This window comes from Panthera pardus, unplaced genomic scaffold, assembly GCF_024362965.1.
Source record: "Panthera pardus isolate Hobbes unplaced genomic scaffold, ASM2436296v1 HiC_scaffold_10, whole genome shotgun sequence".
NCBI lineage: Eukaryota > Metazoa > Chordata > Mammalia > Carnivora > Felidae > Panthera > Panthera pardus.
The window spans coordinates 47,555,032-47,574,202 of NW_026526655.1; the positions used below are offsets into that span (position 1 = coordinate 47,555,032).

At 35.7% G+C, this 19,171-nt stretch overlaps 1 protein-coding gene across 1 annotated transcript in view; it reads right to left on the reverse strand.

The window, feature by feature from the left end:
• Positions 1 to 2,842: 2,842 nt before the first annotated feature.
• Positions 2,843 to 19,171, reverse strand: part of ITGAV (integrin subunit alpha V) — a 91,306-nt gene continuing 74,977 nt past the window's right edge. Inside the window, exons 20-30 of the mRNA XM_019461605.2 lie at positions 18,769 to 18,916; positions 18,147 to 18,239; positions 15,732 to 15,811; positions 15,272 to 15,352; positions 14,435 to 14,540; positions 13,659 to 13,817; positions 12,853 to 12,963; positions 8,252 to 8,365; positions 8,043 to 8,150; positions 7,323 to 7,445; positions 2,843 to 6,601 (exon numbers count right to left, since the gene is read on the reverse strand). Coding sequence (XP_019317150.1) covers positions 6,506 to 6,601; positions 7,323 to 7,445; positions 8,043 to 8,150; positions 8,252 to 8,365; positions 12,853 to 12,963; positions 13,659 to 13,817; positions 14,435 to 14,540; positions 15,272 to 15,352; positions 15,732 to 15,811; positions 18,147 to 18,239; positions 18,769 to 18,916 — 1,219 coding nt within the window. The 3' untranslated portion in view covers positions 2,843 to 6,505. The remainder of the gene's footprint in view (positions 6,602 to 7,322; positions 7,446 to 8,042; positions 8,151 to 8,251; positions 8,366 to 12,852; positions 12,964 to 13,658; positions 13,818 to 14,434; positions 14,541 to 15,271; positions 15,353 to 15,731; positions 15,812 to 18,146; positions 18,240 to 18,768; positions 18,917 to 19,171) is intronic.

Genomic DNA, 19,171 nt, shown 5'->3' on the forward strand with positions numbered 1-19,171 from the left:
GTCTAGGGCATGATAAAGGATTGATGTTCATCCAATGACCAAGATTGCATAGACCTATGAGAGGATACGGAGTGGGTAGGGTGAAGAACTAGATTTGGAAAATTAGAGGTGAGAAGAAGAGACCGTCTCTCCCATGGTGTGCAAACCAGATTCACAGGTCTGTTATTGAACCACTGCTATACTGCATGCAGCTGCTTTACGGTTCTCTCGAGAGACTAGGACTGTCCAATGGGAATAAGGTGAATTTAGTTACTGCTATGTCATGTCTGTTCCTAGGAGTCACTGAGTACCTGTGAGATGATTGAGAAAAAAGTTCATTTTTTGCTAGTAATTTAACACCACTTTGTGGTGAAATGCTTGGCTTTGGTTCAGGGGTAAAGTCAAAATCAAAAAGTCAAAGCCAAAATTGGTATTACTACAAAGTAGGAAATTTGCATATTCTTTAATAAACTCTTCCCTTTCGTTCCCTCACTAAAGTACACTGAGAAGTTCAAACTCATTTACTTGTCTTCTAATTAGGTGATAATCTCTCTGAATTTTGAAGGTGTTTGTGTCACTTTTAATCTCAAAAACAACTTTGCACTTCTCAAAGATGAGAAAATTTATAAACCATCAACTTTTTATCTCTCATGGGAAATTTAACACGTATCCTACACAAGATCAAGAATAATTTCTATTACCCAGGTGGAGACCATAATTCTCCAAATTAAGTACTAATAATTATATACAGCATTTAGTACTTTTTATGAATAACTTTGTAGTAACTAATTAATATTCTAACTACAAAATTGGCTAAAAAGTAATCCCTAAAGATTCCATTTTGATACCCTAATTTCTGAGAACTGGAACAGAACTTTGAAAGAAATTAGGGTTTTGTTTTGTTTTTTTAGTAACATGAAGGTAAATTACTGAGTAAAGCTCAAGTCCAAAATCTAAATGCTCCTTTTATTAAAACAACACCAATATATATTTGTTACTTTTCAGGAAATAGGGCTGATAAGGGAAGTGAAGCAGGGTGCAAAAGGAAATCTAACCATATAACTCTCTAGGCAATTCAGAAAGTTGAGAAAGTGAATAAAAATATTACTTGGAAAAGTATTGGTGTCGCACCAACTAATGTGCAGGCATCTCAGCCTATTCACTAGATAGTAACAAATCTATTTATAAGTGGTGACTAGTAATCTAGGCATTGTGGCATAGCAGAAAGCATAGGGAACTAGGAGTTTGAATATATAAACTGTAGCCCCAATCCTGCCAGTAAAAATTTGGACATGAAATCAACTCTGGGCATCGTTAACAGTACGAAAGGGTGAGGTAAACCCACTCCAGCTTGTGATTTTTAGCTGTTTGACCATGATGCACATAGTGTTTTTTTTGTGATTGTACTGTTTGGGGTTCATTGAGCTTCCAGACTGTAGGTTGCTACATTTCATCAAATTTAGCAGCTTTTTGGTTTCAAGTTAGTCTACCCCATTTGCTCTCCTGACTCCTTTTCTTTCATGCCTAGATTGACTCATGGATCAGGAAGGCTATTTATTTTATAATCCCTCCTCCCACCCACTGTCCACCTGCAGTGCTTCAGTTTAGATGAATCCTATTCATCTCCAAATTCAAGGAGTCTTTCTTCTCTTTTGTCCACTTTTAATCCCCCTGATTAAAAAATCCCCCTGAATTTCTGATTTCAGATATTGCATTTTTTAGTCCTAAGATTTCCACTTGAATCTCTCTTGTTAATTTCCAAATCTATTTTGAAATGCCCATAAACTTTCACGTTTTTCTAGAGTCTTTAACATATTTTTTATAGTTATTTAGTCATGTCTGCTAAACTGTTTGTGGGTCTCTTTCTACCGACCCATTTTTTTTCCTTCAAACCATGGGTACATTTTCCTTTCTTCTCATTTACTCACACATGTGACATTGCAGATAAGACATGGCAGTCTTTATAGGTTATCTTCCTCTCAAAGAAACTGCCTAAATAAGCAAATAACTCACAAATGAGTCACCTCAGATTTGTGGAAGCTTGATTTTTATGCTTTGTTAGGGTCGGCCATTGGCTTTGCTCTTCCTCCTAGGGCCAATTAATCAAACTTGGGATGTAGTATTTATTCCTAAGGCATAGGAGTTTTCAATGGAAAGAACGGGTGTTTCAAAGCTCCTGTCACTGGGTAAGACATGAACTCCAATCTTGTTTCTCCTACAGCAGACAGAGCTAAAATAACTGTGTAGCTCTTTCAACCTTTTGTTTGTTGTTTCCTTTTGGGCTCCTTGGAGTTTCACTAGAGCAGGGTCAGAATCAGGGTCGGAAAAGGATTTGAAGCGTGGCTCCTTCTTTTCCTGGATTTCCCCCTGCACCTTTTAGCCATGATGGCAATACCATAATTGAGCAGGAAATGAGAGGGCCCTTTTCTGCTTGCATTCTACCCACACAACAGAAAGTAACTTCCAGGAAAAAGGTGGTTCCCCACTTTAAAAGTCAAATCCCCTTCACTTTCTGCCAGCATTTGGTAACTTCAGTGTTTTCAAAAAGTTTTTTTTTTTCCTTTTTCCTTTGTTCATCGTTTACCATTGTTATCTGATAAAAGCCACCCTGCCATTATTGGAATTTGAAAGCCATTTTAAATGTTCAAGGTCTATGATTCTGTGATCTGTAATAGGTGTCTTTTAACATTCAGTTCCTTTTGCTCTTTTGTGTTACTTTTCTTCAAATAAACAGCACTCTTATAGAATTCAGACTTTTAGAGATGTACCTCTTTGACGTCATCTTTTTAGTGCATTATTACTGGCTTATGTGATTAAAAAACAAAACATCACAGAAGGAAAATATAAAGTCCATACACAAAAGTGGCACCATATGCTCAAGTTTATTGAACAGACACAAGTTACACATTGGAAACTAAGCAGAACACTGTACCAGTTTTCACTAACTCAAGTCAAGTCAGCAAATGACAAATTTTAGAAGACGCTCATTTTATGTCTCACCCAATGTGGGTGATCATAAGAGAAGCTTAACAAAGAAAATTACATTCTATGTTATTAGATAGCAAGTTAATTTGATATACATAGCTTCCAAGTTACTTTGAGATATTTCAAAGAATTTCAAAACTAGTAGGGAATAGTTCATGCCCAGCTTGAAATAAAATGTAGAATGTACCTTTTAGGGGTAAATAACTTCATTTGTATATCCATAGCAGAATCACTCCTTCCCACTAATCAAAAAATTACTAAGTCTCTATTTAGATTAGGTTCACTAAATTAACAATGACTCTGAAATTATCTAGGTTTGGTTACATTGTTATATTGCACTTGAGATCAATAATTCAAAAATCCAGGACTTGGTACCTCTCCCAAGAAGTTCATTATCAATCAGAAATTACAATGAAATATATGCATATACGCATGCTACATGTCGATAGGTTCATTGTTCAACCTAGCCTACCAACAAGTTAAAAGGGATACTCTCCAAAAACCAGAGCATTAAGTTATTTCATTGGCCAATTTTGATCCTTTATTCAATTTCTGAATTTTACATTTTTTAATTTACCAAACTACCCCATATACACACTACCTAAGAGCACTTACAAAGTGGCATTAAGATCGGCAATGGTCCTACACACATATTCCAAGAATGACTTATTCTTCTTCAAGCTTGGTGTTACACTCTGCAACACAGAAATCTATCAACTTACAGATCATTTGCTTTATAAAAAGCAGCTGAGGAATTACATACTGTACTTTTGCCACTTACATCTCTCTTAGGGTCATCATTAACCATCAAAAATCGTCCACAGTTCTCTTAAGGAAGCCATTATAATAAGTATAGTCTCTTTTCCTAACACTTTAATTTTCTCTTTATATGAAGTATTGATGAGAATTTACTATGAAGTAGTAGTTTCATAACACAGGTAAAATTGTGGCACTAATGTTTTAATTGTTTTACACTTCAGAATTATTAAGAAATGTATCAGAATTATTACCATAATGATTCAGCACAAGAGAAAGGGAAAGGGGAAAAAAGGAAAGGGGAAAAGAAAAAAGGAAAGAATGTCCCCCACGCAAAATGTTTCTCAAAGTATCAGTTCTAAAATAAATGCCTAAATAAGAAATCAACAACAGTATCAATATTTCTCACCAATATGAAATGCTTTAAATATCCTCTACCTCACTCATGTTTTAAAAAACTGATCAGATTATAAAAAATTTACACTCAAGATGGAAATCACAAACATAGCAGTATTTAAAATGTTTGCAAATTAAAACAGCTTTCATAGAACTATTGTTTGACACTTTAACCAAATACATTCACATGCTGCTTTAGGGTAAAAAGAATCCCAACATTTTCCCAAACATTTTCCTCGAAGAGTAAGCTTCCAAATTATACTTCTACCATATGTTTGTAAAGATATACATTTTCATTTTTTAAAATACTATTGCTTAAAACTACAATTCATAAAGGGAATTTAAAACATCATACTTCCAACAACAACATCCTTCAAGCTCCCATACAAGATTATACCTTGAGAAAGAGGCCATAAAAGGAACAGAATGTGCAAAAGTAAACAGTAACATTTTTTTTTTTTAAGAGTGAATTCCTATCCAACATATACTTTCAAGGATGACTATTATAAGGTGGGAAAACAGGTAAAGTGAAAGTTGTCACAGACCAACTTAGTGCCTGGTGGCAGACCCTAGGATAAAAATATTTTTTTTCTTAAAAAACTTTAGACTTACTGGCAATAAAAATACTTACTGAATATGACTATGACCTTTTAAGCTACTAATGAAATCTATACTACAAAACCTATTAATTTTGAAATTCATTAAAGCTAAATACAGGGTCTTGTCATGTTCTAACATATATAACTCACGTACCTCTGTTTTATGAATATATTCTGGCTTAGCCACTTGTGTAGGGAATTGAACACAAGATAGGGCAAAGTAAACCTCAATTATATTTAAAGCATAGAAAAATATTCAATTATTTAAGGGAAATATTTATCATTGCCTAATGAAGACAGCAGTTAAAAACTTATTAAACTCACAATTTCTAAAGCACAACATGATGTAATTGCACAAAAATAGGTAAAATTAAGAGTCATTCCCAGACCTTGAGGAACTGTGAATAAATCACACATTCCTCTAGAAGAAATCATCACCCTAGAGGCATATAAAACTATAACATGCCACCTGTGCAGCTTTTATATAAAAATTCCTAGAAAAGTAATTTATGTTAATAAAACTACAAAAGTTTTAAAAGGCTCCCAATAATTTGAATTGCTTATAAAAGTAACTTTTAGAAGTCATTTCAATAGCGGAGACTGCTTTTACCCGTGATACCTTGCTTACATAAGGTAGTATCCACAGGAGTAGAATCATGCTGTTGCTAAAAGCAAACTAGTAAGCTACTTTAAGAATTTCAACTCCAAACATTTCTCACGGGGTTGGGAGTTTAGATGCAGGTTCCTGCAAACTGTAAAAATCCCTCATTAATCTCAACCTATTCTTAGTAACAGTTTGGGAAATATAAGGAAAAATACATATATAGGAAGAAAATAAATTAATCCCAACTAAAAATTCTTGCTCTAAAAGCGTACCATTAATAAGTAACTCTACCAGAGAACTACAAACAGAATCTTATAATTTAAATGCTTTCTTTTGTTGTTGTATTGTAAATATCCAGGCATATACATTGGAACACATGTACTTTGGAAAGGATTCCCAACTGCATATGGCTTTAAGCATCATAAGATCAGGGACAATTAAACTATTACACAAAAGAGGCATTTTTGATTATAAACTTTTTAGTACAGATTGGCTTAAAGGATCTGAAATAGAACCTAAACTTCAACAAATTCAAATGTACTGAAATGGACTGTGGAATAAAACAAAAATAAAAATGTAATAGCATCTACCCAACTGTCATATTAAAATACTACACTTTTGCTATTCCAGGAAAGAATTTTGATGGATCTGCTTTTTTTTTATTAAAGTTTATCATGTAGGTTTAATATTTTAAAATCCAAGTTCATGCAGTTATAAAGTTAGAAGCTTAAAAACTCAACTGTAGTGTAATGTATATTAACATTAAGTTCCTGCACAAAAGATGTGGATCCGAAGGTCCAAATATGGATTGCTTTGAAACAACAAAAACAACAACAAACAAAACCCAACATACAAAATCAGAAACAGTAATTGTAGGAGGTACTATTTTGTATAAAGTGGTAACTCAGGCACTACCTGTCTTATGTACACAGAAGAAGAACTATCACTTGAAATTTTATTATTTAAATACCTAAAAAACACAAGTCAGTGGATGTGCATTAAATGTATGTCTGAACTTAATTATTAGAAAAAGGTTGACAAATATTGCTCTTGTTTTGTGGTTAATACCAACAGGCACCATCAGCAGTACAGTCTTGGAATTTTATTCCTTGTGAAGGAAACTGAAACCTATGATGAAGGTGGTAATTCTCATGGGTCAGGATGTAGCATAACTTAAAAATCACAGTTAAGTTTCTGAGTTTCCTTCACCATTTTCATGAGGTTGAAGCTGTTCCCTTTCTTGCTCTTCCTGAGGTGGCCGGACACGTTTAAAAAAGCCCATCTGTCAATTGAGGAAAAACTAACATTACTGCCACATCAGTGAAGAATATTACAAGTATTCTGAGTGACTATATTATCACCAAGAAAACTTAAATGGCACGTCGTACAACTTCCTTAAGATATGCGGTGCTCCTCTCAACAATAGCCAAATTATGGAAAGAGCCTAAATGTCCCATCAACTGATGAATGGATAAAGAAATTGTGGTTTATATACACAATGGAGTACTACATGGCAATGAGAAAGAATGAAATATGGCCCTTTGTAGCAACGTGGATGGAACTGGAGAGTGTGATGCTAAGGGAAATAAGCCATACAGAGAAAGACAGATACCATATGTTTTCACTCTTATGTGGATCCTGAGAAACTTAACAGAAACCCATGGGGGAGGGGAAGGGAAAAAAAAAAAAAGAGGTTAGAGTGGGAGAGAGCCAAAGCACAAGAGACTCTTAAAAACTGAGAACAAACTGAGGGTTGATGGGGGGTGGGAGGGTGGGGAGGGTGGGTGATGGGTATTGAGGAGGGCACCTTTTGGGATGAGCACTGGGTGTTGCATGGAAACCAATTTGACAATAAATTTCATATATTGAAAAAAAAAAAAAAAGATATGCGGTGCTCCTTATGTATCATTAAAGTTCCTTCTCTATTCTTCCTTCTTTCCCTTCTCGCTTGCCCTTTTCTTCTGCTTCTCCCCGCTCCTGCTCTTCCTAAGTCCATTACTTACCCGGTACATTACAAACACCAAAACAGCCAGCAACAGCAATCCTGCTAACACTGCTAAAATGATCACCCACACAGGCACGGGCATGGGTGCGGGCTGAATGCCCCACGTGACGTTAGTGGTAACCTGGTGGGGGCAAAGAGGTTTTGAGTTTTAAAAATAATTCACCGAATCATTCAACAAATGTCTAAATGCCTACTACATTTTGTTTTAATGATACTCACATTATTTTCTTTTGTTGTATATGATAATTTGTGATTGATTACATATTTGGTATCAGTAGCATGCACATACACACATAAAATTCCCAACAACAGGTTAACTTCAGAAGTGATAAAGTGATTTTTAAATAGTTAAATCCATCTTTGATATATTAGTCCCATTTTTAATCCTTAAATTAAAGATCTTTATAATCTTTAGCCTTCACCTATTATAGTTAATTTCCGACTTTCTAACTTTGTGGGGAAAAATTCCCCAAATTTCCACCCATGAGATTTGTATAAGGTAAGAATCTCTTACACAGGACAAGATGCTAAAGTAAAAGGTCAACCTTTAATGTTCTGGGGTGAGGGAGTAAAATAATATTTAACTAGGTTATAGACCTATCAACCAACTTTTAAATCACCAAAACAGTGAAGGTGCCAATATTTAAAATAAAATAAAAAATATCTATGGCATTGGACTGGGTGCACTTAATTGCATTTCCCCAAATCGATGACTTACTAATGTGGAGTTGAAGATATCCTCAATTGGAAGGTTCTTATAAGGAAACTCAATGACATTAAAAGAAGCAGATGACTTCAGAGAGTATGAATGATTCTGGTTTTCTTTCTGTATGGAAATAACAATGAAATGATTTCCTAGATGGGAGGCCTTTTTCATGTCTTTGAGAAAATGGATAAACTGGCTGAATGCTGCATCTGTCCACTTACATTCATAAAGGTCTCAGTCCACAGCAGGGACTTTACATACAGGATTGCACTCTTTCCTCTGTCTAGTCGTCCAACCTGGCAGACAATCTTCAAGCACTCAGCAATTCCACAGCCCTGCCAAAACAAATTCTTTACTTATAAAAAAATGCCTATCATTTCTTCAGCATATGAAAATTGGACATTTTAGTTGTTTTATGTGAAAGCCAAAGAGATAATCCAGATTCTTTTGCATTATAAGAAAAATGTTTAAAATGCATAGGCTAATAGTGGAGTCTATGAATGCTTTTGCTAAAGGGGTTGGTTTACAGGACACCTGGGTGGCTTCGTCAGTTAAGCGACCAACTCTTGATTTCAGCTCAGGTCATGATCTCATGGTTTGTGAGTCTAAGCCCTGCATCGGTTTCTGCGCTGACAGCATGGAGCCTGCTTGGGATTCTCCCTCTCCCTCTCTGTCTGTTCCTCCCCTGCTCCTTCTCGCTCTCTCCCTCCTTCTCAAAAATAAATAACAAACAAACAAACACAAACAAACAAACAAATACAGGGGTTGGTTTTAGTGCAATGTGGTATAAAAGGATAAGACCTACAATATTATTAAAATATATATTTTTTATGGCTAGTATTCAACATCCTTTAGGTAAACCCAGAGCATGATCATTTTAGTAAGACATGAAAATCAGATTAACAATACACCTGTAGAAAAGAAAAAGAAACGGAATGAATCTTGAGCAGCTATTCCACGTTTCTGCTACATTCAGTGTTTTTATCAGTAACTTGAAGGCAGGCAGTCAAAGATAGCAAATATTCACCACCTTCCATGTGCTGGTCAAATTGCATTAGACATGTCACACGCATAGTCACAACGCTACCCAGCAAGTGAACTTGCAGTCTATGACAAGGAATAGCTTCTTTGATCTGAGGAAGGACATCCGTGAAAAGCCTGTAACTCACATCACACTTAATGGGGAAAGAACAAATGCTTTCCCCTTAAGGTGACAAATAAGACAACAATGCCCACTCATTGACACTTTTATGAAAGTTGTTCAGAAGGTTCTAGCCAGTATAATTAAGCAAGAAAACAATCAAATAAAAGGCATCCAAATTGGAAAAAAAGAAGTAAACCTCTCTCTTTTCAAGATGACAGGATCTTGTATACAGAAAACACTAAAGAATCGACAATAAAATGATTATAGCTAATAAACAAGTACAGAAAAAGAACAGAATACAAGATTGACAATTAAGTTGCATTTCTATATACCAGTAATGAAAAATCTTAAAATGAAATGAAGAGAACAATTTTATTCAAAAGACCACCCCGAAAGAATAGAATACACAAAAGTAATTTAACCAGGAAAGTGCAACACTTAAACACTTACAAGTACAAAGTATTTTGAAAGAAATTAAACATTTAACTAAATGGAAAGATATCTCATGTCCAAGAACTGAGAGACTTAATATTATTAACATGGCAATACTCCTATATTGATACAGATCCAATAAAATTGCTATCAAAATTCCAACTACCTTTTCTGTAGAAATCATCAAACTGATCTTAAAATTCATATGAAATTATAGAGGACCCTACATAGCTAAAACAATCTTCAAAAAGAAGAAACTGTTGGAGGGCTCACACTTCCAATTTCAAAACTTACTGAAGAGCTATAATAAACAATTTGGTACCGGCATAAGAATATGTATACAGACCAATATTAAGAGTCGAGAGTATAAAATTTAGAAAACCAAAAAACTTAGGTGTAAATTTTCAGGATGTCAGGTTTGGCAATGGTTTCTTGACTGTGACAGCAAAAGTACAGGTAATAAAAGAAGAAAGACTTGACAAATCTGAACTTCTTCAAATTTGAATACTTTTCACATCACAGGGATACTATCAAGAAAGTGAAAAGACAACTAACAGAACGAGAAAATATGTGCAATAACAGCTCTGAAAAGGGAAGTATCCTGAATACATAACGAACTCTTCATGACCTAACAACAAAGGCAAACAACCCAATTTAAAAATGGGCAAAGGATTTGAATAGACATCTCTCGAAAGAAGATATACAACAGAAAAGATGCTTGACATCATTAGTGATTATTGGGAAGTACAAATAAAACCACGATGAGATACCACTTCACATTGACAAGGATGACCATAAATAAAAAAAAAAAAAAAAAAAAAAAAAATTAAGGCAATAGTAAGTGATGGCAAACATGGAGAAGTTGAAAAATTCATATGTTGCTGGTTGGGAATGTAAAATGGCACAACGACTTTGGAAAAGTTTGGTAGTTTCTGAAAAGTTAAACAGAGTCCCCGTATGACCCAGTAATGGCATCTCTAGATTTACTCCCAAGAGAACTAAAAATATATGTTCACACAAAAATGTGTACAAGAATGTGCACAATGGCACTATTCAAAATAAACAAAAGGTAGAAATAATCTAAATGTTCATCAACTAATGAGGAAACAAACAAAATGCCCTATACCCATAGAACGGAGTATTATTCAGGCATAAAAAATGACTGAAGTATTACTGCATGCTGTACCATGGCGAACCTTAAAAACATTATGCTGAGTCAAAGAAGCCAGACACCAAGGCCACATATTTTATGACTGTCCAGAACAGACAAATCTTTAGACACACAAAGCAGATTAGTGGTTTCCAGAGACTGATAGCAGGGAAGAATACGTAGTGACTGTATAATGGGTACAGTATTTCTTTCTGAAAGTGATGAAAATATTCTGGAATTAGATAATGGTGGTGGTTGCACAATGTTGTGAGTATACCAAAAATCACTCTGTTGCATACTTTAAAATGGTTAAAATGGTGACTTTTATGTAAGTTTTATCATAAAGTTTTTTAATGTCGTTCTGTAGGAGGATAGAACACACAGGATCAAAAGTAGGGTGGGGGTTAAAAGTAATTTCTATTTCACATGGGTTGGTCAGGGAAGTCCTGTCATAATCTGACATTTAAAGACATAGAAGGAGATGGGGAAATAAGCCACAGGGAAATCTGGACAAGGAGCATTCCAGGAAGATGGGAGAACAATTTTCAAAGCTTGGATGTAGAAACATGCTTGGGGATGTCTATTCAATGAAAAGCAAGGTAGCAAAAACAGGAGGTAGAGAATTAGGAGAGGAAATGCAAATAGCAAGGCAGAAGGGCCTACATTTTGTTGGGCCTAAAGGCTTTGCATGCTCAGGCTTCCTCTCTGACTTAGCTGGGAAGGCACTGGAGTAACATGACCTGATCTCCATTTAAAAGGATCACTATGGCTCCTGTGTGGCTAACTGTAGTGGGGGAAAAGGCAGAAATATGGAGTCCAGCTAGAGGTTTGGCAACAGTCCATGTGAGACACAAAGGTGGCCTAGGTGAGGCTGTGGCAGAGGTAAAGTTGCTGAGAAAGGACCAAATTCAGGGTCTTTTGATAACAGATACTGAAAGAATTTGCTGATACCCAGGATGTGAGGTTTGAGAGAAAAAGAGGAGTCAAGGTGTCCAGGTTTGGGACAAAGAAGGGAGTTGACACACTGTAGAAAGAGTAGAGTTGGGAAAACATTCTTAGAATTAAGTTTAAGATTCTTACTAACTATTTAAGAGAAATTCCAGTAGGCAGTTAGATAATGGAGCTTGGAGTTCAATGCATAGGATCAGCTTTGAAATGTAAATCAAAGTCATCCAGAGATAGTATTCATAGCCACAAGAGTGAATAACATCTCTCGTATAGCACTATCTGATTCGAACTTCCTACGATGATAGAAATGAGCAGTAATGGACATATCTCTACGTCCCAAAGTAGAGTAAAATGTGGCTGATGTCTATAATATTAGACAGCACAGATCTAATCAATGAATACATGCAGAGCAGACAAGAAATCTGAGGTGTAAGCCCTGGAATACTCTACAGAGGTAAAGGTCTGGAAACAGAGATTAGGAAGTAGCCAGTTGATGTAGGTGAAGTACTAAGAGAGCAGAGTCCTAGAAGAGAATGAGGAGTGTTCCACAAAGGAGGAAGTGATAAATTATGCCAAAAGCCACTGAACAGTTGAGGCGGATGAGAACTAAGAAGAACTATGGAATTTGCTGATGTAAAAGTAACTGGTGTTCGCTATTGAACATAAACACTATACAAGGTTCTCTGCTAGTGGATGGTTTGAAGATCTGTTAAACTTCAAAAATTTAAATGATTAGCCCTTTATAACCTTATAGTCATTATACTGGCTGACTCAACAAAAGTTAATCATAGCGCTAATTATTCTTGTAATATATTTTTGTTGATGCCTCCTGGGTTCTTCTTCCAATATTGCATGAAAGCCTCCAAGATCAGGATGAGGTCAAGAAGGAGGTCAGTTAAAGGAGTAAGCCAGAAAAATAAGCTGGAACATGAAATATTTTTATTAGCAATTTATAAAGATAGATCATTTGAAGAAACTCTGGTGTTAATTTGAATAGGAACATGGAAAGTAAGAGGAGTGAATAGTATAAAAATATATGTAGTTCTTCCAAGCACAGCTGTTGTTATTTTTGAAATGTTCTTTGGCATCAGTTCTATAATCACATATTTTTAAATGTTTAAAGTGCTTGTTGTTGAAATGGCGCTTACCAAAGTGTGAACATCTCCTTCACTGAGGGTGAGATCCCGCTTAGTGATGAGATGGTTCCGGTCACCTTGCCCAGCAATTGTGTCATTCTTTTCAGTTTGTGAACTTGAGATCTAGGGTTACAGAGAAACTGGTGGTACATAATATTGGAAAACATTCTGCACTGACATTTTGGCATAAACTGCTACATGTGATTAAAACATGATGACTAAAAATGTGGCATGACAAATTCACCACTTAATATATGGTGGAAAGTAAGCACAAAGAATAAAGACCAGAGATTCCCTAATATGTGGGAAAACGTTATCTCCACCGAGCAGTGATTTTCTCCCTTGCACAGCTAGAGGGGAAACTGATAAGACACATGGAAACAGCCTGAAATGTCATGGTACATATCTGTGATAAGTGTCAATCATGAGTATATATTTTTTTGTTCTGTTTTCTAGTTAAGAAAAGAGCCAGGGTAATTAAAATGTTAGATCTTTCTCCAAAGACAAAAATTTCAACAACAAAACACCCCTGACACAATATTGTATGTGGATAAACCACAGTGCAATGGAACCACAGTCAAATTAGGTCACTACATAAATAGATGACTCATTAGGACTTCACAGAGGAATGAATCAATCCTTTCTCATTATACAAATAAACAATTTAATCCTTAGTATACTGGTTATGAGGTAAATTATTTCTGTGGAGTAGGTGTGTGTATTAAAATGGTTGTTTTATTTCATGCATTTCTTTCACAGATTTAGAAAGGAAAGCTTTAAATATCATCATAATAAAGAGTTGCTATTAAGCACATTACCTTAATTCTCAAAGGGTTGATCTCCATATCTGAAGTACAGTTCATAGGTCCATCAATATCGTATTGAAGGATGTATAACAGAGTGTTATTGTTATATTTGTAAGGCCACTGAAGATTTAGCATTGCCTTGCTGAATGAACTTGGACCATTGTTTCTCAGCTAATGGGGAAAAGAAAATGTAAATACTTTGAGCAAAAATCAATTCCATAATCCCCCTCCTACATCAACCTTAGGAATCATTAGTGATAGGATTTGAATAACGGCAGAGTTTCCAGTTATTCTGACATTACAACATGATCATTACGAGGCAAAGGAGATCAAACTCAACATTTACCTCTAGTGTAGTGCAGTATGTGTCAGAATGAAAATATAAACAAAAGAGGAACGTATGGAAAAGTTTTTGATGAAAGATGGCATAGAAAATCTTGATGATCTGCTACAGGCACTTTCAATTTTTAGGTAGAGCTGCAAACTGTCCATATGCAAATACTCAGCAATGACCTAACGGCTGTTATTCAAGTAGAAAATAATTGGTTTTGGACAACAATTTGTATGAAGTGCATTCTTTAATCACTTGAAGCTACTTGTCTTAAAAAGAGGAACTTCTGAATAGGGAACAAATTCAAATAAATCTCTGGTACATCCTTAAACTATGCAGAGTTTACATAAACAGTAAACAAACTTGTTTTGTTTTGTTTTGTTTTAACAAGTAGCCTATCTGTTCTTCTCTTTAAAGGCTCTCCACCAGGTATCAGTTAAAGTCAACAACCGCAAACCTCATAGATGTGCTGAACAACTGGCCCAACATCTTCTTCAGTCTCTGGGTTCTCCTTATGCTCCCAGTTTGGAATTGGAAGAAAGATATGATCGGGACTTGAGACTCTAAACAATGACCAAAGAAAACCTACCATGAATACCAAAATGATATGGTCAGTTCATTTTCAAAAGTACCCTGTATCCACGTGAATAAAATCAGAATCAACAAAATATATATATTTAAAAGGAAGAAAAAGCTGTATGTATGTGAACACACACATCCACCTACACATAAACTTCTCTGTATTGAATCTAATGTTAACAGGTGTATTGATAAGTCAATCTGCATGCAAGTTCAATACACTTATTTTGCGCCTGCTATTGCCATGTCTGATTTATTTCCAGAGGGTTACCAAGTAAATATTTGGAGCTTTGGAATAATACAGCTAGGTCCTTCTTTCTACAGAAGCTCCAGCTCTAGTAAAAGTATCATGAAATATGAGTGCTACTCCCCAAAAGAAGTTACTGGGCCTATTAGTTGCTTTTTAAAAGTAACTGCATTTTAAAGCAGTTTAGGGGCACCTGGGTGGCTAAGTCGCTTAAGTGTCTGACTTCAGCTCAGGTCATGATCCCACAGTTTGGGGGTTTGAGCCCCGCATAGGGCTCTGTGCTGAGAGCTCAGAGCCGGGAGCCTTCTTCAGATTCTGTGTCTCTCACTCTCTCTGCCCCTCCCCTGCTGTGCTCTGTCTCTCTCTCTCTCTCTCTCTCTCTCTCAAAAAATAAATAAACATAAAAAAAAATTTAAGGCAGTTTAAATCTCGTAAAAATATGACACTCAACTTGGTAATCATACTGACCCTCTTATCTCAACAGCAGCTAAGACAGCGAGGTCAACCTTGTAAGATACAACTGGGCTTACTTTGTCAAAGAGATTGGAGCTGAAAAAGAAAAAAATATAGATATATTTAGGCCTGAACTGAGCATAATTTTCATCTAAGACGTACAGGGGCAAATGCAGTGAAACTAAAAATGAACATATTAAAAGTAAGAAAGAAAAAAACGTACAAAAATAATTTTCATTAGCATTTAATTCCAAAAAGATGATCAAATTTTACTTCTTTTACTTCTGTTTCACAAGCTCAAAACTAACAAAATTATTGTTGTGATAGGAATATTTATTTAAAAAATGGTATAGTCAAGTACTGGAATTTTAGCCAGTTTTATTCCATAACATTTAGAATATCTTACATAACATATTTATGACAAAGAATATTTCCTCAATAGTTAATATGAACTGAAAACAAGTTGTTTTCATACCTTTGGATTTGTAAATCAAATTTCACGGAAGTATCCATCTCTGATTGCTGGTGTACATTGAAACGAAGACCAGCTAGGAGCTGGAGGGGGAGGAAGGGATAGTAACGTTAATCAAAACAATGTCTCATCAGTGAAATTTAAATTCCAATGTCCAAATCAACGAGTTTTTCTAAAATAGGGTTTTTCTGAGCTTATAATAAAACTGAAAGTACTCTAACAAAGATAATTAAATCTGATCTTCTATTAAACCTTTTATTTCATATACATGGGCCAATCCACAAAGGAGCCTATTAAACAATTACTAACATAATTCTATCTCCTCATAATACCTGATATTAACTTCATAAAAATGCCAAAGTAAATATCTGTTGATTCAATGAAAATACACTGACTTGGTGACAGGAAGTTAACAACTGAACTTGTAATGGATCAGGAAGCAAGAAGTGAATGGGTTTTAAAGAGCAAGAAACGCTGGCCACCAAAGGCATGAGGGGCGGGGCCGGACCCAGAATTTCCCCACCTCTCTCACAACTCCATTGCAACAATTATCCTAAGTTTCGCAGGGGGGAAGCTGTTACCTTAAAGAAAACAACGGAGCTAATAAGGTAAGAGAAAGCAGACTTCTTAGGGAATCATTTATCATACATAAAAACAAGACTGGGGGACTTCCATCAAGCTGCCTTTCACTTTACAAAGCCTGATGCTGGCCACCTGAAATAACCTGAACTTATCCACACTGCATGAGCTGTGAGTGAGAAGGCCAGAGAGAGTGAGAACATAGAAAAATAAACACAGAAAGCACAGAAATAAACATAGAAAAATAAGCAAAGAAAAATAAAAAGCATTTCACTTGTTAAACATCATTATATACATGTGGAAAAATGCAACTCAGGGTACTTTGTTCGAGGCGTCTTCCCTAAGAGACCATATATTTAGAAATAATAATGACTTTTAATGTTAAATATTCTTAAAGAAATGTGGAACTTTTATTAAAATATATTTGACATATAACATTGTGTAAGTGTAAGGTGTACAACATGTTGACTTGATACATTTATAAACTGTAATATGATTGCCACTGTAGCTATAGTTAGCATCTCTCCATGTCCCATAATTCCCATTCCTATTTTATGGTTATAAGGATCTAGTCTCTTAGCAAGGTTGATGATTATAATACAATATTGGGTTTTTTTGGTTTTTTTTTTTTTAATGTTTATTTATTTTTGAGAAAGAGAGTGAGTGCACGAGTTGGGGAGGGACAGAGAGAGGGAGACAGAGGACTGGAAGCAAGCTCTGCACTGACAGCAGAGAGCCCCATGCGGGGCTCGAACTCATGAACCTGCAAGATCAAGACCTGACCCAAAGTTGGATACTTAACTGACTGAGCCACCCAGCATTGTTTATACAATATTGTTTATATTCACTATGCTGTGCATTAGATCTCTAAGACTTACTTACCACTAGATGCAAGTCTGTACCCTTATACAACATCTCTCCTGTTAGATGTTGTTTAAGGATAAATATGGAATATGTAGCCCCATATTATCAGAGCTCTTCAAATTACCAAAGTCTTCGTGCTATTAAAGTAAATCCTATTGAAAAAGTAACATGAAATACATTCCCATTTTCCTTTGATACTAAGAATTCTACAAGACACATTTTTGTTTACTTTTTACAGCATTTGGGAAGCGACCCATTGAGCGCATCTTTTCAAGCTCCTGGGCTCCCTTCTCTACCACCTCAAGGGGAGCCTGATCCAACACTAAGGGCTTCTTTGATTCTATTCAGTTCAAAGATATAGGCTTCCAAATTCATGAGATAATTCTATCTCACGTAATAATGACAGTCTTAGTATTTGTCAGAGTAGTTCTAAAGATTCGTTAGGTTATGGGGGCGCCTGAGTGGCTCAGTCGGTTAAGCATCCGACTTCAGCTCAAGTCATGATCTGACAGTTCATGAGTTTGAGCCCCGCATCGGGCTCTGGGCTGACAGCTCAGAGCCTGGAGCCTGCTTCAGATTTTGTGTCTCCCTCTGTCTGCCCCTCCGTTGCTTGCACTCTGTCTCTTGCATGGTCTCAAAAATAAATAAACATTAAAAAAAAAAAAAAAATTAAAGATCCGTTAGGTTAAAACACCAGAGTTACAATTTGAGTCCTTAGTTATTAACCCATGTTCTCATCCATTTAGCAAACTGAAGGCACTGTAAACACGGCTTACTGACTACAGTGTAGCAGCACAATCCATTATTTTATTATCTTGCTCAAAACCTGACAAAACTCTGCTAATCATTACATTCTAAATCAAAACCAGTTTAAAGATATTATTCTGAAATATTTATTAAAAATGTACTATGAACAAACCCATTTTGCTATTTTCTTTAAAGAAAAATAAAATCCATTTAGCTAAATCATCTTACTTGAGTTCCAGCCTTCATTGGGTTTCCAAGGTCACATACCACCTGGCGGGTTTGGTTTTCTGTTTTAAATGCACAGGAAAGTCTAGCTAAGGCCTTTGATAGGTCAAAGAAAAAAAAAAAAAAAGATTGGAAAGATTATAAATTAGTGACCAAAACAAACAACAAAAAAGGCAGAAGCCATAGACTATGGAGTTCCTAGATGACATCATACAATTGGATAGTTAAGTTTCTTGTTTCAAAAATATATCCATTTGAGCAAATGGGGGGTGGGTATTGTGTACAATTGCCACAGATGCATGTAAAGATGTTTCTGAAGGATCCCTAGAGGATTTAGATACATAACCTTATTACCCCTAGCAAATTATTTGATGAACAGTCTTAGATACTTTATCTATCTGACCTTGTTTCAGGCCTTTCGCTAGCAATTCTAAAAATGTCCTATCAGTGCCTTATGCAAAGTACTGGGCTTGAAAGGAATTATGTAAGACAGGCACTCTATTGCCTAGCAATGTAGCCTTAAGTAGAATGGCTAAGCTCATACTACACTAAATAGGAGAGTAACTTATTAATGTTAATGAGACCTATGAGTGCATTTTGATTTTTAAAGAGGCAGTTTGCTTACTTCACTATTACGGACAACCCCGATGAAATCAGCCTGGGGTGGGATGGAAACGATGAGCTCAGCTTCATAGGCACCTTCTCCTTGATTCTGAGCCTTAACAATCAATGTCAGAGGATTGTCGTCTCCAATATAGATCTTCTTTTGATCACTACAAGTTAATACAAATATAGACAATGAAAAAAGACTGCACGGGGAGAATATGATTGTTCCAAGAAACAAGAGAAACACAAGACAGCACTGACATGTTCAACAGTGTCTCAAGATATTTTAAGACTCTTTCACAGCTCAATAGGAAACTGGAAATAGCACATTGGGTGCAAATCCAATGCTTCTCTCAGTAAAAGAAAGCATTAATGTCACTAGCATATTGCTACCAGTCATATCTATTACTGAGGTAACTTTG